The sequence below is a fragment of the Rhododendron vialii genome, chromosome 4a (genome assembly GCF_030253575.1).
Source record: "Rhododendron vialii isolate Sample 1 chromosome 4a, ASM3025357v1".
In the NCBI taxonomy this organism is placed as follows: Eukaryota; Viridiplantae; Streptophyta; class Magnoliopsida; order Ericales; family Ericaceae; genus Rhododendron; species Rhododendron vialii.
Window position 1 is genome coordinate 6,906,635 of NC_080560.1, and position 25,078 is coordinate 6,931,712.

The 25,078-nt window shown below is 37.7% G+C and overlaps 3 protein-coding genes and 1 non-coding gene across 4 annotated transcripts; all 4 read left to right on the forward strand.

The window, feature by feature from the left end:
• The first annotated feature begins 3,102 nt into the window (after positions 1-3,102).
• Positions 3,103-4,260, forward strand: LOC131322952 (fasciclin-like arabinogalactan protein 7). Its single transcript, XM_058354555.1, has one exon. The coding sequence runs from the start codon at positions 3,105-3,107 to the stop codon at positions 3,969-3,971; it is 867 nt and encodes a 288-aa protein (XP_058210538.1). The 5' UTR covers positions 3,103-3,104; the 3' UTR covers positions 3,972-4,260.
• An 8,627-nt stretch (positions 4,261-12,887) lies between these two features.
• On the forward strand, positions 12,888-15,403 carry LOC131322955 (fasciclin-like arabinogalactan protein 7). The gene is made up of 2 exons (XM_058354559.1): positions 12,888-13,111; positions 14,329-15,403. The coding sequence occupies exon 2, from the start codon at positions 14,374-14,376 to the stop codon at positions 15,139-15,141; it is 768 nt and encodes a 255-aa protein (XP_058210542.1). The 5' UTR covers positions 12,888-13,111; positions 14,329-14,373; the 3' UTR covers positions 15,142-15,403.
• Positions 15,404-16,456: 1,053 nt separating this feature from the next.
• TRNAI-AAU (transfer RNA isoleucine (anticodon AAU)) lies at positions 16,457-16,530 on the forward strand. The gene has a single exon. It is a non-coding gene; the product is annotated as a tRNA-Ile (tRNA).
• Positions 16,531-18,683: 2,153 nt separating this feature from the next.
• LOC131322953 (fimbrin-5-like) lies at positions 18,684-24,720 on the forward strand. Its single transcript, XM_058354557.1, has 14 exons — positions 18,684-18,838; positions 18,936-19,106; positions 19,396-19,640; positions 19,898-20,069; positions 20,173-20,211; positions 20,313-20,381; positions 20,477-20,593; positions 21,222-21,433; positions 21,901-22,056; positions 22,131-22,330; positions 22,924-23,081; positions 23,169-23,265; positions 23,527-23,618; positions 24,121-24,720. Exons 1-14 carry the CDS (start codon positions 18,752-18,754, stop codon positions 24,424-24,426), a joined length of 2,121 nt encoding a protein of 706 aa, XP_058210540.1. The 5' UTR covers positions 18,684-18,751; the 3' UTR covers positions 24,427-24,720.
• Positions 24,721-25,078: the final 358 nt, after the last annotated feature.

Genomic DNA, 25,078 nt, shown 5'->3' on the forward strand with positions numbered 1-25,078 from the left:
CTAACCCTGCCGGCCCATGCATGGTCTTTTTTTTTCTCCTCTTTTTTTGAGGAAGGAGATAATATATTCATAACCATAAACAGATTACGTACAAAGTACTACGTATGCTAGTACTGCGTATGAGCCTACAGATTAAAGCTATTCCTATAAAAGCCATTTGACTTTCTTTCTTGTACATATATATTTTATCACTTGTACGCATACTAATAAATTTAATTTAATTAGTACTGTAATTTTTTTTCGTTCTCTTTACGAATAAATTATAGGTACACCATGGTGTACACCAAATGTATACCAGATTGTGTGGGTCTCATATGGATGATCGGAGCTATTTAATTTGTTTAAAATAATATTGTAAGGATTCCTAAAAAAAATCAATTGGATATCGGTAATAACATGATCAATTTTCTGTTAAATGATCTCTAGACGGAAAATTGAATAAATAATTGATCAAATCCTTACTGATATTCAACTGAGCTGATTTTGGACAATGATCCTTTACAAAATTATTTTTAAACAAATTAAGCGGTTCCGATTATTTATGTGGGACCCACTTTGGATCCCACGCAGCCCGGTTTATATTTGGTTTACACCAAATAATGTACCATAGGCGGACTGGAGGAGATATGTGATGACTTTCTAGCAAAATCATACTCCCTCCGATGACAATTTGGATGCTTTTTGTTGTCCTAAATTCTTTGTCCATTTTGAAAAGTAAAAGAAATAAAAATATCAATTTTCCAATTTCACCTTTCTTTCTAGTTAATTGTTGTCAAAACAAATGGACAAATAATGATTGAAGGGTGGAAAGTTACAGTCCAAAAAGAGTAATGGTTGTGTCTCCTAAATTTTTGAGAATTCCAAAAATGGATATCCATTTTGGGACAGAAGGAGTATGATGACACCACTGACAAAGTTCCTTGAGTCTCCATAGATTGGAGCAGTGGTCAATACTTGGGATTTAGGAATTTTCTTCCTCCTGAGATCTCACTTTCGAAAGATGTCTTTTCATACAGAGCTTTGCTATAGCTTAATTGAGTCCTCGCAAATAAACAGTTAGATTGGTCCCCAAAGTTAATTGAGGTGCGTGTAAGCAGAGTGGACCCTAAGTTAAAAAACAATACAGTGTTTCTTTCCCCCTCAAAGCCCATATTTACAAGAATGAACCCGCAGAAATTAAGAAACTCAAAGCAACAAACCTCAATAGTGTTTACCAACTTTTTTTTATCGTAAAAAACAATTACGGAGTAATATATTTGTTAAACCTAATAACGGATACATCGAGGACAAAGAAATATATTTAAAATGTTTACCAATAATTTTCAAGTGTGAACCCGTTGGTGTTTACCAACTATATTTTAAATTCTATGTATCTCCACCAGCCATCACCCGCGATATTACAAGCTTAAATACATGCAAGCTTCACTTCATTAGCACACCCCACCACAAACACACACATTGCTAGCTCCTTTGTCTTTGAGGTAAAGGACAATTATCCTTTCTTATTTCTTCTTTGTTGGCTACGTATTTCCCTTTCGGATTTCTTTTTATTAGAAATATTGTGTTGCCATGTTTTCTAGATTTTTATTATGTTTCTTGTTTAGTCTAGGTTATTAGGGTATCTACAATGACAAAATCAAAAATGGGTAATCAAAAGTTAGTATATCAACTTTTGATTAACATAATCGAAATTGGATAATCAAAACTTGCCACATTATCTTTTCAAATTACAAAAAATTAGAAACTGTGAAGATAGAAAATAGTTTTTCTAAAAATAATTTTGAAACTAATAAAAAATATTTAGTAGAAATAGAAAAATATTTGAATTTTTTCAACAACAGTTTTTGAAAAAATAGTTTTTGAAAAAATAGTTTTTGTATAAGAAAATGTTATGAAAAAAATAGTTGTAAAAACAAAACAGTTTTTTTGTATAAGAACTGTTTTTGAGAAATAATTAAAAAACATTTTTTTAGTAAAATATTTTTTTTAATATTGTTGAGAGAGAGTGGGGAAGAGAGAAAACGATTTTGTGTAATGATGGATGTATTTGATTAAGAATATGTGGGGTCCACTAAATTTGATTACTAACAAAATGTTGCTAATTTTGGTTATTAAAAATCTAAAATCTGAATATTTCTAAGGAGGTTGCTAAGTTAGATTATACCATTGTGAGTCATATTTTGCACCAACATTATTAACTTTAGTTAACTACAGTACTATTTTTATTATGCTATTGTGGATACCCTATTCATGGTTTCTAGTTATTCTTTGTTCGACGAGTAAATGGTTTTCTAGTCATTCTTGGTTTCCTTGTTACACTAAAGATAGGTACACTACTTTTTTACACTACATTTTATGTGGAGTTTATTTCGGGTCTCAGAAAAATCCAAAAAAATACCGATAAATTTTAAAATATTGTTTTATGGGGTCCTGTAAAAAAATCAGCTCTAACGGATATCAGTAAATATCATTTCTAGATTTGTAGTGACGAAACTGCGCAGATGAACAATTTCATCCCTACAAATCAAGAAGTAATACTTACCGATATCCATTGGAACTGATTTTTTACAGGATCCCATAAAACAATATTTTAGAATTTATGGATATTTTTCTGAATTTTTATGAGACCCGAAATGGGCCCCGGCCATATAAAATGTAGTGTAACATGTAGTATAACTATGTAGTGTATGTAGCATCTCTCTGTTTTGTTACGCATGTTTCCTTAAATCATTTACATTTTTTAGTCATCAAATTTGTAGCTTATTTAAATGGATGTTAGGCTTATGTTTCAGATTACATATTAATAAAAGCGAGATTCAAGGAAATTCACTTTTCTAACAAATTTTTTTTTAACTGCAAAAGCAACATTTTATTAATTTTTCATACACTTTGGTATATATTGCGATTAGTTGATCCCGATCTACACTTTTTGTAATATCATTTCTTTAATTCTTTCCCTAGCTATTGTTCATTTTATGCATTTCAATAAGGTCATCTTTTTTTTTATACTCCTATAGAGTTGAAAAGTAATTTTAGCTGATTTCCACAAATGGGTTAATTAATCTTTTTACAGGAAGTTGAAGAGTAGTATGGGGTTGGGAAAGATGATGGATTATTTCACTGTGATGTTCCTTGTCACCGCCACATTACTCCTCAGTCTTTCTCCACCAGCATCTTCTCAATCATCTGCTCCAGTTAAAATCGACCTAACCAGCGAGCTCACCACAGAGGGCCCCTTCGCCACCTTCCTTGACCTCCTCCAGACCAGCAACACCATCCAAATCCTGCAAGCCCAGGCCGACAAGATGAACCAGGACAACACCCAGGACGGGCTGACCCTCTTCGCCCCGAACAACCTCGCCTTCGCCGCCCTCCCCGGCCCCTTCACTCTCGGCGCCCTCACCGCGCCCGAGCTCACGTCGCTCTGCCTCTTCCACGCCCTCCCGCAGTATTACGGCACATCGAATTTCCTGACCCTGAGCAAGATGAACCCCGTCATCACGATGGCCGGAGGCCCGTACACTCTGAATTTTACGAACGCGAACGGAGGCCTTAACCTGAGCACCGGTCTGAGCAGCGCCAAGGTGCTCCAGGCGACCGCGTCGACTAACTTTCCCGTCGCAATTTACCAGATTGACGCGGTGCTCCTTCCCGAGGCAATTTTCGGTTCTAAAGTTCCTCCTCCTCCTCCTTCTACGCCGACAACGACTTCAACGCCATCGGCTCCTCCTGCTGCGGCTACACCTGCGACTCCGGCCACTTCAACGCCATCGGCTCCTCCTCCTCCTGCGGCTACACCTGCGGCTCCGGCAACTTCAACACCATCTGCTCCTCCTCCACCTCCGGCAAGTTCAACGCCTACCACAACTATAACTATTGCACATTCAGCGGCTTCTCTACGGACTGTCGGCTTGGGTGGTTGGAGTGGTATTGTTTTAGGAGTTTCGGGTGGGATACTATTGCTGTTGTAGGAGAGTATGATGCGGATCAGTCGCTACGGCTTATCTTTCAGTCAATAAGTGATTCACTGGGATTCAACTTCCTGTTTCACTGATTCCTTTCGGTCTTTATTTTCTTGTACTCCATATAAAAAGGAGTCCTGGGGTGGCATAGGACTCCTTTTGCTGAATTCATTCTGTTGTTACTGAGAAATTTTCTTGTACTCCATATAAAAAGGAGTCCTGGGGTGGCATAGGACTCCTTTTGCTGAATTCATTCTGTTGTTACTGAGAAATATAAGCGTCTTAGAGAGGTTTCTCTAGATTTCTGTTGTCTGGGTTTTTCTTTGTTGTGAGACTTCTTATTCCGATAGCTTTGTAGGGATTTCCGCCCTCCTCGATCTCATCCTTTGCCGAAATAAACCAATTAACTAGGACTACATTTGAATATTTGGGTGGGCCATTGGAATATTTCTTACCAAATGAAACTTTTACTCAATTTTTTACCGAAATTTGATTAAAAGTACATGAGTTGGAGATGCTAACCTATGTGTGATGTGAACTAGGGTAGAAGATGACTTTTAGAGGTAGATGATACTTAGGGTTATTTGGGAGCTAATTGTTTTCTTTAAATATTTTTTTGATTGGCAAAAATCAGTAATGATTAGTACCTCAGAATAGGAGTTGAACTCCTCACCTCTTTTCTCCTAGCACCTAAGTGCATTAGTGCAGTACCCCAGATGCCATAGGACTAAAAGGCCTCTTGCCAATTGTTTTCTTTAGATTGTGGACTATGGATGGTTAGTCTTTTCATAATTTTAATTAAAATTTGTAGAAGTATTTGGTGGCAGCATGCATAATAGATTTTGGAGAATGACAATGTGTTGAGTTATAATGGGAATGGAAAAAATCTACTTTGGGTGATTTTCTGGATTATGCATTTCGCCGGTCCAATTGGATAATTCATTTTTGGCATCAAATCGTGGGCTAGCCTTGAAAGTCTATTTAATTAAATTGAGCTGATATGATTGAGTTTCTTGGGTTTTTGAATTAACGGGCCACATTACTTTTTTTATTTGAGCTAGGAAAGGCCCAATTCGTTGAAGCACAGATGAAGTATGAAATCTGGATTTAATTTCGTGGTAGCCCAGTTGGTTATGGCAGAAGCCCATGATTCGTGGGATCGTTGATCGAGGTGGCCCAGAAGATTTCCAAGGAAAAAGGAATATAGATTTTCCTCTTGTAACTAATTTTCAAAGCTCGTTCAGTGCCGCGTGGGTACCAGGTGGTGCCTGCTCGGTGGGGAAAGAGGAGAGAGAGTAGTGGGGTGAGACGAGAGAGAGGGTTTCAATTTGAGCCGTCCAACACACTTTTGGACGGTCCGGATGAACTGTTCGGACACCATATGAGCACGGTCATATAGTACCAACCTGGTGCCCAAAAATTTCTCACATTTTTGGATCGCTTTTTTTTTTTTTGTTGGAACCAAGGAAGCACTTTTTTCCCGCGTGTATTTTGGACCTTTTCACAGTACTAATTGCTGTCAACTGCCAATATAAGCCCAAGTCTTTTTCTTTCTTTTTTTAATAACCGAATGCATGTCCGGGCTAACTTGCGCACACCTCAACTTTATTCCGGGCCTTAAAGGTAACGGCTGAACATAATCCCCTGTGGCCCCAAAGATTTGGAATATTTGACTTCCGTGGGAATTAGTGGCGGAACTGTGCAATGGCTTTTTTTGGGAAAAAATTAGCTTGAACTGGGAGGTGAAAAAAGGATTTCAAAGTCTCACAACATTTTGGGGATCTGAGAGGCTGTGACTACCTTGTTGTCACTTTGAAAATTTCCGTTTCAAACAAAACAAACATTCTTTTGTGTTCTCTCTGTATTTTCCTCACACGGACTCTCCTACTCGACTTCAATCCGTCGATCCGTGCGTCGAACTCGAAAGTTGATCAAGGTGAGGATCCCCAATCATCAAATCTATTTTCTACGGCTATCGGCGCTAGAAATAGACAAATGATGAGTGACGGCTGCCTCTTTATCTCTCCCTCTCAAATAGAGATCATATGACTATCCATCTCGGGTAATTTATTTGGTGCTACGTGCTTTGGTGATTTTCATAGCCAAAATATTGTTTTCACTTGTCTACTTCGGATCCTACATCCTAGCTCCACCACTGGTAAGAATAAAACCTGTGACCTCATGAATGAATATTTATTGTTTTCTTATAACCACTTGGCCAAATTTTGAAGTTAAAACCAAGTCTTTTGTATGCTTCCCTTCACTATGTGCTATCGCCTGCATCAAATGTGGATAAACCATTTCTAGCCTTTATCATAAATTTCCTTCCTGATTAAATTCGGGCATGGAAAACATTGCTTAAAAGTTGGGTAAAAGTTTGCGGCCACAATACAAAAGTTTGCGTCCATGAAGTAAAAGGTTGCGGCTATAGCACTAAAGTTTGCGGCCATGAGGGCCATAAAGCCCAGCTCTTCCTTATCACGAAACCCTAGATCCTTTCGCCGTCATAAGCAATTCCCGGCTTCGTTACTTTGCATTGATATTCGGCTTCAATTTACTTGTTTCCAGTTCATCCACGATGATCGAAAATGCTAAAATCCCAGAGCTGCCGGTGATTAATTATTTTTGTTCCTATTCTGCATCAGAATTCAGAACCACTAGCTGCACTGCTTTCATTGATTCTTAACAATCCTAAACGGATTATAGAAATCGGTTTAACCAAAAGTGGGAAAAAAAAAGCTCAACTAGCCTCACCAAAGAGATATTCCCTCCGTCCCATTTTTATTGTCATTTTTTTTATGTTCATGTCAGTTTTCAATCGCTTATATATTTCAATGTGAATTTCTAAAAATATGCAATATAAATCTTATTTGATAGAATTCAATTTATCTATAATACAAAAATGTCAAAATCATGAAAAATATTATAGATGGAATGATATACGCAATAGACACAAAAGTAACAAAAAGGAATAATGAACAATGAAAATGGAACGGATGGAGTAATTTAATAGTATATATACCTGGAAAAGAATATTCAGAAGACAAGGCAAGCTCTTCCCATTATTGTTTTAACTCAATCATGACCAAATCTGGCATCATGGTGGAATGAATTGGCAAAAAAAGAAAAGAAAAGAAAAGAAAAGACTGTCTTGGAATGACAACTATATATACAGTCCTGTGCTATCTATGTTTTTATTCTTTCAGTTATTTGATGCGAAACCTTCTTATCTTTCGGTGTGCAATTACATTGGATTTCAATTTCAATAGTTTTAAATAGTGATTTCACAAAATAAAAATAAAAATTTGTAGCTAAATGTTAAGGGTTGTGTTCACTACTCACTACTGAGAATTCTCGAAACCGAGATATATATCAGGATTAATCGAGGTGCCGGAATTAATTGGACTCTCCACAAGTGGTCGGTGAAATTGGACCTCCAAAATTATTCGAGATCCGCATAAGCTGGCTGAGAGGCACCTGAATTATCAAAATAAGAAAATCCTCGAAATCTAGTTACCAGAGAAGTGTGTGTTGAGACTCCGTTCCGCAATCTTAAATAAATACTTATTTTTTAAGAAGGCAATTTCAAGCTCAAAAATAATTATTTATGCAAATAATTTTCCTACCAATATGGATCTTGTTTGATAGATCCCATCAAAATCTTTTTATACGGTGCAAAAAAAATTTAAAAATTATTTTTCATTTACATTATTTTTGAGTTTGAAAATGTGAAATAAGCTGCGTGTCGAATCCTTGTACATTCTAGTTTCAAAAAGTCATTTGTTAAAGTTGGAAGTCATCGTGGAAATTATAGCAATAATACGAGTGAATGGGGGTGTGCTGTGCACCATCCGGACTGTCCGTCTCGACAATCAATTGTCCATATTTTAAAAAAACTTTTCTCTTCCCCGAAAAAGTTTTTTTTTTTTAAATTTGAATCATTCAATACACTTTTAGATGATTGAGACTGCACAACACCATACTGCGCACCTAGTGCATAGCACGCCCCCGGGTTGAATTTGCAAATAAGGCTCCGTTCCGGAACTCAATATAAGTACTTATTTTTTAAGAAGGCAATTTCAAGCTCAAAAATAATGTGTTTACGCAAATAATTTTCCTATCAATATGAATTTTATTTGATAGATCTTATCGAGATCTTTTATACGGTGCAAAAAAAATCAAAAAATTAATTTTCATTTATTTTATTTTTGAGTTTAAAAATGTGAAATAAGTACTTATTTTTTAAGAAGGTGTTCTAGAACGGAGCCTAAATGACACTGGCCACGTTGTCACTAAATTTTTTTACTACAAATTTTTTGGCCTTAGTGAGGTGCACAGTACCGTACTGCGCACCTCTGAGCCGTCGGATCTCATCTCGGCAACCAACGATCGAGAGCCGTTCATTGCCGAGATGAAATCTAAGCCGTCTGATGTACGATCCGACGGCTCGAAAGTGCGCAACACGATGCTGCGTACACCTCTGCACAGCACCATCCTCCAATTTCCAAAAACCCTATGACGAGTAATGGACCAGTTACAACAGAAAATGAGGAAATTTTGCTTGGCCAAGTAAAGGAAAATGTTTGATAAATTTTCCTTAGTTAGCTTTCGGTATGGTATAGTATTGGTGAGACTGAGATCTCAACGTATGGTTTTTTCTTCAAAGGTGATTAAGAACCCCATTGGTAGCAAGTTATCAACAAGTGGCTCAGAAGGAAGGAAGTTGGTCTTTCCCATTATAGTGATGCACTAATTTTTCAGAGGCGGAAAGGGTGTACTGCAGGGTCGTAACGTACCATTCGAGTTATCCATCTTTACAATTAATGATTTTCAAAAAGGATCCAGCACCTGTAGTGCAGGAGTGCACTGCAGGGGTGTAATGTACAATCTGAGTCATCTAAAGTATTTTTAAAGGTTTAGATTTGCGCATTACGCACTCATGTAGAAATTGATGGCTCAGATTGTACACTACATCAGACAGATTCGGACCCTATTTTTAAATGTTTAAATTTGCGCACTATGCACTCCAAGTTAAAGGGTGAAAAGCAACCTCCTACTACCATATGTCCTGCCTTTTTGCACATGGTTTTGTGTACAAGGAGGACTCCATAAATCAGTGTCATAAAAGGTCCCATAAGATTTTGTAGGTATGTAATCTCTCTCTCTAGTTTTGATTAATCAACCTACATGTATTGCAATTAAGATCATTCACACCATAAAAGTCCCAACCAACTCAACCACAAGGGAGGAAGGATGTAGGAGGAGGAAAAAAAAAATGAAGTTGCAATCAGGACCGACCTATGTGGGTCTTGTGGGGGACACGGCTCCCGCACAATTTTGTAATGCTGCATTATTATTCGTGAATGTTATTATGATTGATACCCAATATACGTATTTATGATAGTGTTCTAAAAAATTATTCCAAATTTTCTTTATATGGATATTTGTCTAATCTATTTTTACGAGTGCTAAATTTTCACGTCATCTTTTTATGCAAACACACCTCTTTTTGTTAATTATAAGATGAAATTACACATATAGTCACCAGTATATTATTTTACTTTTACTAGTAAAACGCATTATTCTTTTAAGAAACTATGGACGTATGTTCGATGAACTTTTTCATCGAAGAGAAATGATATTTGAGTTCACAAAGATCACATAATTTCGACAATTTGCTGGAAAAATAAAGATCATAATTATTAGAAGAATAAAAGAACACAAAGTCAACATGGAAAATGGCTTCATAGTGAACAGAAGAAGTTCCATGTGCTAAATGCGCAAGCGGTAGCAACAGCCAACAGGGGTTAGTTCTCCGGTTCCGGCAGTGGTTTGGTGTCTTTCCCCATTAGGACAGGTGTTCGGATTTGGGGTTTTATAGGGTTTTGTTGGTCCTTGACCAACGCTTGAGTCTCGGGTAATTTTGAAGATAATTTTAATTTTCATTTGCCCTTATCTTTTTTATCTTTGTAATTTTTGAATTTAGAGATTAATAAAAAAAATTGCTGATAAAAAAAAAAGAATTGCTATCAAGTGGGAGTGCTAGGCAGTTGTGCCAAGCGACTGATCCGGCCATTCATCTTTTTTTGATCGGCAAAATTAAATTTTATTAAAAAACAGGAAAAAGGGAAAGGGGATTCAACAAAGAGTTGGACAATACATCTTAAGGGCAAAGCTCGGAACACCCAAAGGTCTACAAGGGTCCAAAACAGATAAGCGAACCCTATACCCAAAATAAACAATGAAAATCCAAAACACTCAAATCTGGCCCAACCCTTGGACCTGTCCACCCAAACCAACCCTCAAACCCTAACCACCTTCAACATTCACAATCGCACAAAACACCGGAGCTCAGCATCACCGTTAAGCCAAGCCGGCCTCTCCCAGATGTAGAGACCGACGACGAGAACCGGCCTACGGAAATGAACGCCGAAGACAGACAGGGCAAAAAGGAGCACACCACCACCAACATCACGCCCCAGGAAATTCCCCACAACACCCGATCTCAATCAACAACAGCAAAAACCCAGAGCGACGAAAATGTTGATTCGGCCATTCATCTTGGAAATCGACGGCTTAGATCTTGACTGAACAATAGACAGTTCAGATTTGCATGCACTTAAATTCAATCCGAACCATCCGTGCTGAGATGAATGACCGGATACCGCTCGACACCCTGCTCGGCAGCATCCCTAGGTCTTTCCACCTTTTTCCAATACCACAAAAAAGAATCCCATTTCTCAAAAGTCAAAGTCAAGTAGTAATTAATTAATTTGAACTTGTATATCAAGATAATTATTTAACTTAATCAACAATATTGCGACAGATTTCCTTTTTTTTTGTTATGAGAAAAACTAAACATATTCACAGGTTTCAATGAATTCCACGTGATTTCACCACCAACCGTGGTAATTGGGATTAGTTATTTCTCCATCCTTCCATTGACCACTTCTGTTTTACTCTTGTATATAACCCACAATTGCTCATGGATTTTAGCCTTTGACCATAGTCATACACCTCACTTACCCATTTGCTTAAAATGACTACAAGTGAATTAAATCAAATTTCCTTGATTTCTGACACTAATAATGCCGAAGCTTTTTTTTTTTTTTTTGTTAATGTCAAATTTGTTGTATGTGAAAGACTTATATCATGTGCGGGGAATCAATTCCTGACTCTAGCAAATTTCCATAGTAACTGAGGTTCCGTCCCGGAAACGGAAAAAAGCCTTTATTTTTAAAAAAAGTAATTTCAAGCTCAAAAATTATGAACTTATTGAAATCTAAAAATATGCAATATGGATCTTGTTTAAAAGATCTCATCGAAATCTTTTATACGATGCAAAAAAAATTAAAAAATTATTTTTCATTTATATTATTTTTGAGTTTAAAAATGTGAAATAAGCTGCTTATTTTTTAAGAAAGTTTCTGAAACGGAGCCTGATTCTTGGATAAGATCAATGAATTAATACAAATATCGGAATTCAAAATTCCCATCGAATTATTACGGGCATCCAAACATAGGCTTAAAGCTCATTGATTTTGGTCCCCATTTGTCTCCCTCTTTCCCACAATTCTTTTCTAAAGAAAACTTTAAAAACCGTCCCTCTATCTTTCCCCCCACTCGTCTCCCTGCCCCATAAATCTCTATCTTCTATGCATAAAGTGGTAATCATGCCAAATGATTAAGGGTGGAGTGAAAGGCTGGGGACTCCAAGTGAGATATTAAAAAGGGTTTTTTCTGGGGCAGGATCTCTGTACCGAAAATCCCATTACTTCTGTATTGATAGAGTTTTCGGCCATTAGATTTACAACATAAAAAAAAACACACACACACAATTCAGTAGTCGGAAAGTCCCTCAGCAGTCGGCACAGAAGTACAAAAATTTTCAAAACAGAAAAGATCGGACCCTTTTTTTGCTTATCTTTTTTTATGTTGCAAAACTGGTTGTCCCAGTTTGGCAAAAGTCTCTGATTTTTTGAAGAATGTCATTCATTTGAACTCACACGGTGAATGATTGTACTGTTAATATAGTTGGGGATTAGCTGGTACATGTTAGGACGAATGATTATATAAACTTAGGAAAAGTACAATGGAAGATTTTAATTTTGTGTAGGCAAATGCACATGGTGTAATGCATATTATGCATCAAAAACCTTTATGGTGACAGACTTATCTAAATTTGAAAGCAACTAGTGGGATTTAAGAATTCCTTGAGAGTTGGCCAACCCTGCCAGCACGTGTCTTAACTAATCCTTGAAGAACTAATCGCACTTTCTACGAACGAGGTCAATTTAAAGTTGGGATAAAATTCCGTACGAATAGGCTCCACAAGAATTACCAATCATTTTTCATTATCAATTTCAATCTTAATTACATCTCCTTATGAATCTCAACCATCTGTCACCGTTATCAAACGAGGCCTTAGAGTACTTGAGGTATTTCGAACCTAAGACTTGTAGTACAAGATAACGAATTCTTGAATTATAAGCCTTGACCACCAAACCAACCATTCGGACAAAGCCATGGATAATGAAGTTTTGAACACTTTCATTTTATCTATTAAAAATAGGAAGAAATAGAGCGGTTCTCTAGAGCATCTCCAACCCTTAAACTCAGAACTATAATCTGAGTAAAACCATCTAAATCTCACTCCAGCTCTTGACTCAAACCCATATCAATTTGAGTTCTATGCAAATTTATAACCAAATTAAGGGCGACTTAAATTTTTGTTGGCCGTTTCTCTTTCTCAAATTTACAATTATGCTATTAATAAATCTTTTTACCCAAATTTATACTAAGAGAGATTCGAAATTACCCATTAGAGCGCTTCTTCTTTACTCAAATTTGAATTGAAAATTGAGGAACGGCATGGTCTCTGAGCCATTTGTTTACCAGAATGAACCCCTCTAAAGTAAAGAAACTTTTTTTTAAGAAACTCCAAAGAAGCAAACAAAGGAGACCCCAGTGTAGCGTTTACCAACTCTTTTAACCTTTTATCTCTCCACCAGCTGCCATCTCCACTCAATAATCAATTCTAGTTGTTTTTATTTCCTAATAACAAAACCCATCCCACTCTCTTAAATACAAGCTTCCACTTCATTAGCACCTCCCCACTCTGCTTCTCTCTGAACCCCTCTGTCTTTGAGGTAAAATGACAATTATCCTTTCTTATTTCTTCTTTATTGGCTAATGCCTTTCTCTCTTTCAGATTTGTATTTTCTTTCTTTCTTTCTCTCTTACTGGGATTAGTTGATCCAGATCTATACTTAATCAGACTCCATTGTACTACATTGTGTGGCTGTAGACTCCTCCTGCTCATAGAGATGATTTTTTTGACTGCGTTTCTTATTTCTTTTTGTTTGTTCTTGGTGATTTGCTCATCAAAAATGGGTTTTTGATCTGGGTTTTGAAGTGGCATTTTGTTTCGCGAAGTAGTTCAGCCAGTTGGGTCAAGTCAAGGAAATCACTCCCTTACAAGCAACCATGTTTTAATTGTTCTATATTTCATTGAATTTTGACTTGTGCATTTCTCCTTCATTTTAGGACTTGTGTGTTTAGTTGAAGAAGCTGTTTAACTAATCTCTGCAGTTTACAATGGATGCATTTTGGGGGCATTTTGCTCAGATCCAGAGATTAGAGTTTCTCTACAGATACATTGTGGGAAATGGGATTTTCCACCTGATTTTGTGAACTTCTTATCTAGTAGGAACTAGGGGTTTTCATTATAAACTGCAAACAAACTCCTGATCTAGTGAAAACTTGGGGTTTCACTATTTGTTACTGTGTTAAAGGTTGAGATCTGACAGTATGTGGCTGGAAAAATTACCCCCAAAATATGTGTGTGTGTGTGTGTGGCTGGAAAAGTGGGGTTTCAATTTCTCCCTCCCTCATATGTCATTCTGGTTGGATTCCCACCAATGGCTGGTGCTCATAGGCTGAGATCATTTTTGTTCCCTACTGTTCAATTTATGCATTCTTACTCCTTCTGCTCAGTAAGGTCATTTTTTGAGTTGAAAAGTGATCAAATTTTCAGTTTCCTATCTACGCTCACTGTGTTCAAGCCAAAAATCCATAGATCCATAGATTATAGATTCTTAGAAGCTACACTGCAAAAATTGGACTTTTGTAAATGATGATGCACATTCAGTTCTGATCGACTGGGAATTAACGATTTTAACTCCGATTTCGTATTGAAAGGTTGAGATCTGATCAGTAATGGGTTGCGAAAGTGTAGTTTTATGTTGAGGAAACCGGGAAATTTTCCTCCCACATTCTGTAATTTTAGCTGATTTTCCACAAATGGTTTGTGTTAATAATCTAAGATCTAAGAGGCTAATAGTAAATGGGATTTTGTTTCTTACAGGCAGTTCAGGACTCTGGGTTTCAGAGACGACCACAGTACAGAATTATGATGGATTTCACTGTGATGTTCATTGTTACCACCACATTAGTCCTTATTTTTTCTCCATCAGCATATTCCCAATCTCCCCCACCTCCGGTGTTAACCCCTACTCCAGCACCGGCTCCCTCACCGGGATTCGTTAACCTAACCAACTTACTCACCGTAGCAGGCCCCTTCAGCACCTTCCTCGGCCTTCTCCAGTCCACCAAAGTCATCATAACCTTGCAAAACCAAGCCAACAACACTGCACAAGGACTAACCCTCTTTGTCCCAAAAGACTCTGCCTTTGCCGCCCTCACTAACCCCTCTCTCCAAAATCTCACTCAAGACCAGCTCAAGTCAGTTTGCCTCTTCCATGCTCTCTCCCAGTTTTACAGCCTAGCGTCCTTCAATACCCTAAGCCAAAGCGACCCTATCAGCACAATGGCTGGAGGCCTGTACACTTTGAATTTCACATATGTGATGGGAACCGTTTCCCTAAGCACCGGTTGGACCAACACTGAAGTGAGCAGTGCAGTGTACTCAACTAAACCTGTCGCTATTTACCAGGTTGATAAGGTGCTTCTTCCTGAGGCGATTTATGGTACTAATATTCCTCCTCCTCCTCCTCCAGCTCCGACTCCTTACATTGCTCCAACGTCAGATACTGTTGGAGTGGGGAACACATCATCTTCGACAACTTCAAAGCCATCGGCTTCTTTTCGAATTGTTGGTTTGGGTGGTTGGAGTCGGATTGTTTTGGCAGTTTCAGGTGGGATAGTCTTCTTGTTGTAAGGGAGGATCTATTTGGGTATTTAAGGATTCATGTTTTTCAGTTCTAAGAGGGTACATTGATTCATTTGCTAGAGAGGATCTATTTGGGTATCTATGGATTCATGTTTTTCAGTTCTAAGAGGGTACATTGATTCATTTGCTTTGTTGTCAAGCCTTCTTCTTCTTTTTTTATCTTCTAAGTTATTCACTCTTGGGTGTAGTTGCTATCTTTATTTTCATGGCCTTTGGCTTTTTTATGGTTGAATTTGAGGATGGTTATCTACTTTTGTTCCATATTCTAATCCTTTTGCTTATGTTAAACCTGAATGTCCCAAGTTCAACACTAACTGGCTGCATCTGTAGTCTCTTGAATCCCCAATGTAACCAGCAACCATGTTTTCAAATTTGATAGTGTCTTTTTGCTAGTTGTATGAACTGGAAATAAGATACTGGAGGATATTTATGTCTATTCACACGAGGGTAAAGTGGGTTTTACGCTATACGTACAAGAGTTTGTGAATGTTAAGTCGTTCAGTGAAAGGCATTTTATTCTCTTTGTATCAAGGTTTTAATCGCGGTATCGGTGATATGGCCATATGGATATCTAACAGTATTAGTCCGAATCAACTAATAAGTAAATAATGGTATCAGAGGTCCAAAATCCCGTTATGTAAAAGCCTATACATTATGTAACAGTCATTAAAACCCTGCTCTGAATGCTGTTTGCCTTAATGGGTTGTCGATACGAAGGTTTAGCAGCCTATGAACTGTATGGACATCCTCTGGTTGTCAAACTATGGGTGACAATGGAAAACTCCAACTGCAGGTGTTTGGATTTAGGATCCCGCAGTTGATGCAGTTCGAGACTGTTTATCTTGATTGCACGGATCAACTAGGCTGGTCTTGTTGACCACTCCTTACGCGCAAATTAGGAGTTCGGGAAGGTTTTTTTCTTTGGTTCGTTCTACAATGGGTGAAATTATGGTTTGTTGGACTTGTTCGTGTCTTTAGATCTGTTGGACTTTCGTTCACAATGGACTATCGAATTTGATGTAATTCTGATGATGTACGTAAAATATGACTCCAATTGCCCAAAAAAAAAAAGAGTACGGCCTCTCTCAAACCGATAGACGTTGTATTACACACTGGTACATCGTTTTCATATTCACTAAAGTCACAAGTTTGCTGTGTTAAGAAGTAGTTTCTGGAACCAAATTTATGGGCTCGTCACTTGGCTTGTGAACCCCAGGAGTAGCACATAGAAATTCAACGTGGTTGTTTGCTTTGAATCTGGTAAATAAAATATATACATCAAATTCAGCAAGATGAAGCAATTGGCCCATTAGCTCAGTTGGTTAGAGCGTCGTGCTAATAACGCGAAGGTCGCAGGTTCGAGACCTGCATGGGCCATTCTTATTCCTTCCATTTTTCCCTTGTAATATATATATATATATATTTTTGCCAGTTTGCATTTTGAATTGTCCCTCTGTCTCTCGTTCAAATAATCATGTTACCCTAGTGACATTCCGCCAGTCCTCATTTTCAAGACTCTCGTACCAACTCGAATTACGTGAAGTATTTTCATGTGACCAACGAAGGGATCAGTTGCACTCCTAGGATCCGTTAGAGTAAATTTCTTGCTGCAAAGTTGCTTCATGTGATGGAAATTATACTTCATCTGCCATTTGAATAAATTGTCAATAAACCAAATGAAAAGATCATATACTAAGATGGAAGTATGGCTCTTGTGATCCGGAAAAAGAACGCTCACAAATTGCTTGGAACAAAGCTCGTGTCCGTCGTACAAAAACAAATTTGAAATGTTCATTTTTTTCTCTTGCTTAAACTCCGTTTCGTTCATGGAGGTATGGATATTATACTGTCCGTGTTGCTTGCACAACTCTGTTTTGTTCTTAGAGTTATCGATGTTCGATCTAGTTAGTTTAACGTGAAAGATTTACTTGAGGGACTCTACAAAATGAACACATCTGATCATTGTTATGTTATGGGGACAAAAGAAGCCCATAAAATCTCAAACGGGACCGGACAAGACCATTATGATAGCGGATGGGAGCTTGCGCTAAAGAAGTTTAAATCCCCCAACCTACTTCTTAAGGACCGACCTAAAAAGAAAAACTTTGTAAACTTCCAAAAAAAATGCTTAGATAATTCAATCTATAGATTCATACTATCAAAAAAGTACCACCATTTTTTTCCCAAACAATCAAAAGTGTCTGGATCACTTTACGTGTGAATCATAATTTTATACATTTGTTATTGCATAATAGTAGTAAAACTTTAGTATGTACAACCCACTTGGCCAAGTAGGTATGACTTATAATAAAGCAAATAAGTCTTTTGCGAGATCGCATGTTCAAATTTTATGAAGATCAAATATTCCAAATTTTGAGACTAAATTAGTTGAGGTGCGCTGAAGTCCGGACATCCGGTTATCAAAAAAAAAATCCATCTTGTAACCCCATACCACGAATAAGGTAAAAACATTTAGTAATAATTAATCCATCATTAGCATTTAATGCACTACTATTAAGGTGCATTTTTCATATACTCGGTAGTCGGTAATACTCCTACATTAATGTCCCATTATAACCCTGTGTCATGCATTAATTACCCCAAGTGTTCAGAGACCTTTCCAAGTCTTGGGGAAATCATTTTTCGTAGGCACAGAATGATTTGCCACCCCCTGAGTATTCGCTTGTCCGAAAGGTAAAACGACTTTCTCTCTCTCTCTCTCTCTCTCCGCGATTCAAACTCTCTTTCTCTGAAGAGTCTGTTCCTACCACCCCATCAAAGAATTAGACCAATGCGGAAACAAGATAGCTCTGGAGATGTCACCATGAAATATTGAATATTTCAGAAGGTTTGTCCTGTGCTCTTTCTACCAGATTCCATTTTTCGTTAATGGGTTTTTCTTTTTATTATGTCCTCATTGAATATGTGGTACTTTAGATTGATAATCCCACTTTCTGGTTGCTGGGAAAAACAGAGAACGGGAAACAAAAAATTAGATTTTGAATCTGCTATTAACCAAACTTGGGGGGTGAAGGATATCAATATGTTATTGAATGCAATCATAATATTCTTTCTTTTATCAACCAAATTGTATGATAATCTTTTAGGACCCGTTTGATTGGCCGGATTAGACATTGGGTTCTGATACAAGTCTTGTGAGGTTCGCGTAAGCTGGTCTGTACATCTAGTTATAAACGAAAAAAATAATTGTGAGGTAATTTTCCAGTATTTGAATGTGACGAATGCTGGATGTATTCTTTGGGTAAACAATCCTATAAAAATTGTATAAATGTTTGTTACGCCATAACTTGTCCCATCGAGTCAAATATCTCCTCGCTACTACCCGTCGATCAAACATGACTGTGCCATAGTGAATGGTTGACAAGAACAGTTTGAAATGCAAGAAGCATGAATGTTGAAGAAATGCTTTATCGATCGGTTCTTAGCTATGTTCACATTCATCTGGAGCTAGAGTCTGTATTATAATATATCAGTAACCAAATTTTCAGGCTTGCACTGTCTTTATTAAGTGTTTGTTTGATTTTATGTTTGCTTCCTGAAAAATTAGGTTTCATTTGGTCAGTGAAACACAAACAAAATGTCTGGGTATGCGGGTGTTGTTGTTTCTGATCCATGGCTTCATAGCCAATTCACTCAAGTCGAGCTTCGTGGCATCAAATCCAAAGTACGTATTTTTAGCATTTTTTGGACTCTTCTTTTCTTGTCGAATTCAGTTATCAACATTGTATTTGGTTGACAAATGGTTGCATTTGGTGAAATAGTTTCTTTCAGCAAGGAACCAATCTGGAAAAGTCACTATCGGAGATTTACCGCCAGTGATGGTTAAATTAAAGGGTTTGAGTGAAATGTTTACGGAAGCACAGATTAAGACTATCTTGGGGGAGTCATCTTCTGACATGAACGCAGAAATTGATTTTGAATCCTTTCTCCGGGTGAGCTTCTGAGGATGTTTCTTGCATGGCTTCATTATCCTATTGATTTTGTTTGTTCCTAATGTGTTCCATAACTTAGTGGAGACTTACAGCTTTTGAAAAGTGGGAGAAAGATAACTAAACAGACGTTGAATGAAAAATCCTCTCTTTTCTTTCTGCTGATGAGTGGGCCTCTAGTAACTTGTGTTTGCCTCTTTCGTCATTCGTTGGTGTTATTGATTGGAAATTGTATCTAGTTTTTGAATTAGCAAAAGGACAGAAATCCTTAGTGGTAATTTGTGATGGGCAGGCATACCTAAATTTACTGGCAAGAGGAACAGCAAAATTGGGTGGACCGAAGTTGAAAAATTCCGTTTCATTTCTCAAGACTTCCACAACCACCCTTCGCCACACCATTAGCGAATCTGAGAAGGCATCTTATGTTTCCCACATTAACAGCTTTCTTGGAGAAGATCCATTTCTGAAGAAGTATCTTCCACTAGACCCATCTACAAATGCTTTATTTGATCTGGCAAAGAATGGAGTTCTTCTCTGGTAATTAAAATATCCTCAGACACTTGCCTAGTTAGAAAAAATTGAACAGTTACGCTAACAGCTGCTCACTGGCCGGTGGTCATGGAGCAAGTGATTCCTAAACTTTTAGAACTTAATGCACCTTGTACCTACTTTAGTACACTTTTCACACTCTTCAATACACTTTGTAAAACATTAACCACGTCCTAACAGGTTGTAGTTACCATTTTCCATCAACGAATGTTTCTGTTGTGTTAATATATTGCTATTCCATTCAGTAAGCTTATCAATGTTGCTGTCCCGGGAACAATAGATGAGCGAGCTATCAACACCAAAGGTGACCTTAATCCATGGGAGAGAAATGAGAATCATACTCTTTGCCTCAATTCTGCTAAGGCCATAGGCTGCACTGTTGTCAATATTGGCGCACAGGATTTGGTTGAAGCAAGGGTAGGTTAAGTTAATGCCAGCTTTTTACAGCAATGCTGTTGACTACTTTTCTTCCTCGTGTGAAAGTTGCTGAAGTTGCTTTGTTTTTGTTCATCTGTTGTAGCCGCATCTTGTAATGGGATTGATTTCTCAAATAATCAAGGTATCTTTCTATTGGCTGATAGATATTTTGTGGAGATATGTAGGTTTTGATCACCAAAGCTCTCATTGTTGTTGTTGTCGTCTTTTTGGTGGTAATATCAGATTCAACTGCTAGCCAATCTCAATTTAAGGAAAACTCCTCAACTTGTGGAGTTGGTCGATGACAGCAAGGTTGGGGGTTGTTGATTGTTTTTACTTCCGATTGTGACTGTTAATGGAAAAGTGGAGTCTCATTTTTAACTTACATAATATGATTATATCTGCAGGATGTTGAGGAACTCCTAGGTTTACCCCCAGAAAAGGTTTTACTCAAGTGGATGAACTTCCAATTGAAGAAAGCAGGCTACAAGAAAGAGGTTACGAACTTTTCATCTGATCTGAAGGTAAGAGGTAGTTCACCAGTACTTTCCAACGACTAATGCTCTTGGTTGGATCAAGTGGCTAATTGTTTTTCAATTGGCACAATTTAGTGATCAGAAAGCATTATTGTGGTTGAATTGATTAACATATTCTTGACATTGTAGTCCTGTGTGTAGAGCATTCAGGCAAAGTTAGGATGTGCCCCTTTCGCCCTGCATACTGTATAGAAGAGGAGACAAACAAAGCGAATGATGTTCAGCATTTAGAGATCAGCACTTTTCTTGTAATCACTGTTTTATACATCTGGCGTGAACTATCGGACATTCCAATGGTTCTGTCAAATTACTCTCTAAACTATTGGGCTAAGGAATTTTCATTCTTGCTAGCCTGTTGGCCAACATGTTTACTTTATTGGCAAACAAATGACTAAAACTGGACTTGGTGTTCTATTCCTTAGTAGCATTCATTTCGTGGTCGATTTTAAGGAGAAACGTCCATAGGATATTATGCAGCATATTTACATCATTACTTAACCAGACAAAACATCCCTTACATATTTGCTTTCGAATTTGCATTCGCAAATAGTTTTTGCTTTCTTTTTGGTTTTTCCCCACCTCTAAAACTGATGCTATAGGCCTGTGCCACTTGCAGGATGGGGAGGCATATGCCAACTTGCTCAATGTTCTTGCACCAGAACATGGTAGTGCCAACACGTTGGATGCTAAGGATCCTACCGAAAGAGCGAATTTGATTATTGAGCATGCGGAGAAAATGGATTGCAAAAGATATGTCACTCCAAAGGACATTGTTGAGGGATCAGCAAATCTAAATCTTGCATTCGTTGCTCAAATATTCCAGCAGAGGTAAGCATTGCCATTTATTTGGTGTCTGATGAAAGGAACCTTACACTTAAACCTGTGGTGACTATGCATCGGAACCTTGTAAGTATTTTTGCCGTACGTCAACAGGACCTGTTAGTTATGACTATTTATTCTCAATTATGGACCCATGTAACCTGTTAACACAACCAGTTATATTTGGTTGGCTACAACTACAAGGGTATTAATTAATGAAAACAGTGTGTTAATTGTTTGTAACACATTTCTTTCGCTAGTACCTTCAAGTTCTTCTCCATTTGATTCTTTATATTTTCTCCACAATATAAATTTGCTCCAAGAAAGCAACCAATTCAAAATCATTTGCTATGCTAGCACGTGTTAAACAGTTAATCTTGTTCTTTAGTTCAAGTTGTGCTTATGCGTGTTTTTCATGTTTCATTGATCAGAGGTGTCAACTTCTTTGTAATTGGTTTAGGACCATCTTAATGCAGGAATGGTTTATCTGTGGACACCCAAAAGATCTCATTTGCTGAGATGATGACTGATGACGCTCAAACTTCTAGGGAAGAGAGATGCTTCCGACTATGGATCAACAGTCTTGGAATTGATTCGTATGTCAATAATGTGTTTGAGGATATCAGAGCAGGGTAAGGCTGCAATATCCTAGCCTCATCATCATATACCTGACATTTATCTTGATGTTTATTTCTCATACACGCAGATGGGTTTTATTGGAAGTTCTTGACAAAGTTTCCCCAGGATCAGTAAATTGGAAGCAAGCATCAAAACCTCCCATCAAGATGCCTTTCAGAAAAGTTGAGAATTGCAACCAAGTTATAAGGATTGGAAAGGAATTAAACTTCTCTCTTGTGAACGTAGCAGGAAATGATATTGTACAAGGAAACAAGAAGCTCATTCTAGGTTAGTGACATTTCACCTCCTACCTGACCCCCCTCCGTTCTCTCACGAAAAGAAATCCCCAGAAATCTTGGAGGAAAAATTGGTATTTACTGCGTTTGGCTTTTCTCCTTGCACTGCGCTCTCCAGCCAACTAATGTTTTTTCCTGATTTAGTCCTCAATTGGAATTCCTACTTCTGACCTGTGAAGGAAACTTTTGTTGTACCATTGGAATATGTGGTTATCAAGTGATGTGCTTTCAGTAGAAATTTAAAAGAGAACATAAGTGTTAGTCTGTTTCCTGCAAGCAATATCATGTTGGTTTGTGTAGAATTATCCGTTGGCTGTTTTGGCTTTTGGACAACAATCAGAATAACGTTCTTCGACTGGTTGTAATTAGGTGCATCGGATTCAAGTGGACACATAGTTATTTCATCTGTTTTTCTTTCTTATAAAGTCTATCCAGGAAATTCCTTCGCCAGCTCTCATGCTCAATATTTTCGTTACAATTAATTCATGTTGTCTTCTAACATGAGATTTAGAATTTTAAGTTAGTTCTAAACTTTCAATAATAGCGTAAGAGGAAGACTGATGTTGTTCACCTTTTCCCCCTCAGCTTTTCTATGGCAGTTGATGAGGTTTACCATGCTCCGACTCCTGAAAAACTTAAGGTCTCATTCCCGTGGGAAGGAAATCACGGACAATGACATTCTGAGCTGGGCAAATAACAAAGTGAAGAGCTCAGGCAGAACATCTCGAATGGATAGTTTTAAGGTAGTTGACAATGCCTTGTCCTTGTAGTATGAATAGTGACAGGAGACATGACTGAGATCGTTTGGCACTTTATGCAACTTTTGATAGGATAAAAACCTTTCAAATGGGATTTTCTTCCTAGAGCTTCTCACGGCTGTGGAGCCGAGGGTTGTCAACTGGAGTGTTGTTACAAAGGGCGAAACTGGTAAGTTAGTCCAGAAACCTTCTGATTTTGATCTAATGTTATCCCTACATCTGTACATTTGATTCTTTTGGTTTACACATACGGTATTTCCTTTCTTTCACTGTTTTTTCCACTGGAAATTTCCTGTGCTTCATTCTGGTTTTTTAGATGGTAGTATTAGATTAGAAGTACAAGGTAGCACATTTTTCCTGTCTATAAAACAGTTTAGGAAACTGAAATGGTTTGTCGCAAATTATCATTATTTCCGTTATTACATTGCAGACGAGGATAAGAAGTTGAATGCAACATATATCATCAGTGTGGCTCGAAAGCTTGGGTGCTCCATTTTCTTATTGCCCGAGGACATAATGGAGGTAATATTTTTCCCTAGGTGAACTCAGTCGTTTAATTTTTTCATCATATCAAGTACATAACTACATGAAAACGAGAGGTCGGCCTTGTGCCTCTCCCGTACCAAGTGTGATGCCTGGTTTCAAGTCTACCATTGAGATATGCAGCTTCCTGTTCCCTTATTTCCCTCCTATTGAACGAGCCAAAAAATAGAGGACATGACAACATTTTCAGTTGTAAATTATGCCACCAGGTAGGGATTACGATAAAGGATGACCTTGTCATACACAAATCTTTCCTCGAAGAAGTGGTAGCTCATTACAAGTGATTGGGAATTGGCTGAATTTATCCGAGTTATTGGAGCTGTCACAACAAAACGACACTAGATTAGTTAGCAGCTTAACTGGGATACGAGAAAATTTCCCAATGCCCGTCTGGATGTTCGAGAAAAATCCGTACACTGGTCCGATTCAGATTGATCAACAACTTAAAACCCTCTAATCTCATGGTGCTATTTTGTGACAGGTGAATCAGAAGATGATCCTCACCCTAACAGCAAGCATCATGTACTGGAGCCTACTGCAAAAGACCAGGGATTCAGGGTCGGCAACTATCGACGAAAATAAGGTGGCTGATGGATCCCCAGCAGCTTCCACTGATGGTGAGAAAGACACTATGTCCGCAGGCCGGCTTTCCAATTTGTCCATCGATGATTCGCTCTCTGATACCGCTGCTTCCCCACACGTAGAAACTGGGGAAACCTCTCCCCATGTTGAAAATGAAGAACCCTCAACCGAGGTCGAAAAAGACAACCCTCCTGATAAAGAATGACCTAAAGAATGGGCTCTTATCTTTCTTTTGTCACTTTATTTTTTTCTTCCAAGATGTCAGGAAGACGATGGTTGCAGTTTAGGTTGGTAGAAGAAGAGTTTGATGTTCTTCAGCACATTCTTTTTGGTAAATGCCGTATCGATTCTGATGACTAATTAAATGAAGGAGATGTGTTTCGCTTTTGAATTTACGAATGCTGGTCTTGTTCGTTTTAGGGTCTCAAAACCCTAGGCACGGTCTCCAATAATGTTTTTACCTATGCATTTACTAGTGCTTATCATTTTTAGGGTGAAAGAATTTGTTTGTTTGCTCATATTTCGGTTAGAGAGTTCCAAAATGATTGCATTCTCCCATTGCTGGAAAACATGTTATGATTCTAAGAATATACTCTACATCTACTACGGACACAAAAGCGGGAGTTGATGTTTCTTCTGCAGGCGATGGAATGACGATAATGCCATTTTCCTCATTAAATGATGTGGGATCCGCAGAGACCAATTTTTTAAATTGTGAATTATTTAACGAGTATGATAAATATAACTGTTGAATCTTTGTGGGACCACAATATTTAATTTAAGATAGAATATTAAATCTTGCATTATAACATGGAACTCAGAAAATATAACAAATGGTTACCATAAAGAAAGAAATG

Coding starts and splice junctions, on each gene's coding strand:
- LOC131322953 (XM_058354557.1), top strand. CDS start 18,752: ATGTCTGGGTATGCGGGTGTTGTTGTTTCTGATCCATGGCTTCATAGC. Junction 19,641..19,897: donor AAGAATGGAGTTCTTCTCTG/GTAATTAAAATA, acceptor TATTCCATTCAG/TAAGCTTATCAATGTTGCTG. Junction 20,070..20,172: donor AGGATTTGGTTGAAGCAAGG/GTAGGTTAAGTT, acceptor CATCTGTTGTAG/CCGCATCTTGTAATGGGATT.
- LOC131322955 (XM_058354559.1), top strand. CDS start 14,374: ATGATGGATTTCACTGTGATGTTCATTGTTACCACCACATTAGTCCTT.
- LOC131322952 (XM_058354555.1), top strand. CDS start 3,105: ATGATGGATTATTTCACTGTGATGTTCCTTGTCACCGCCACATTACTC.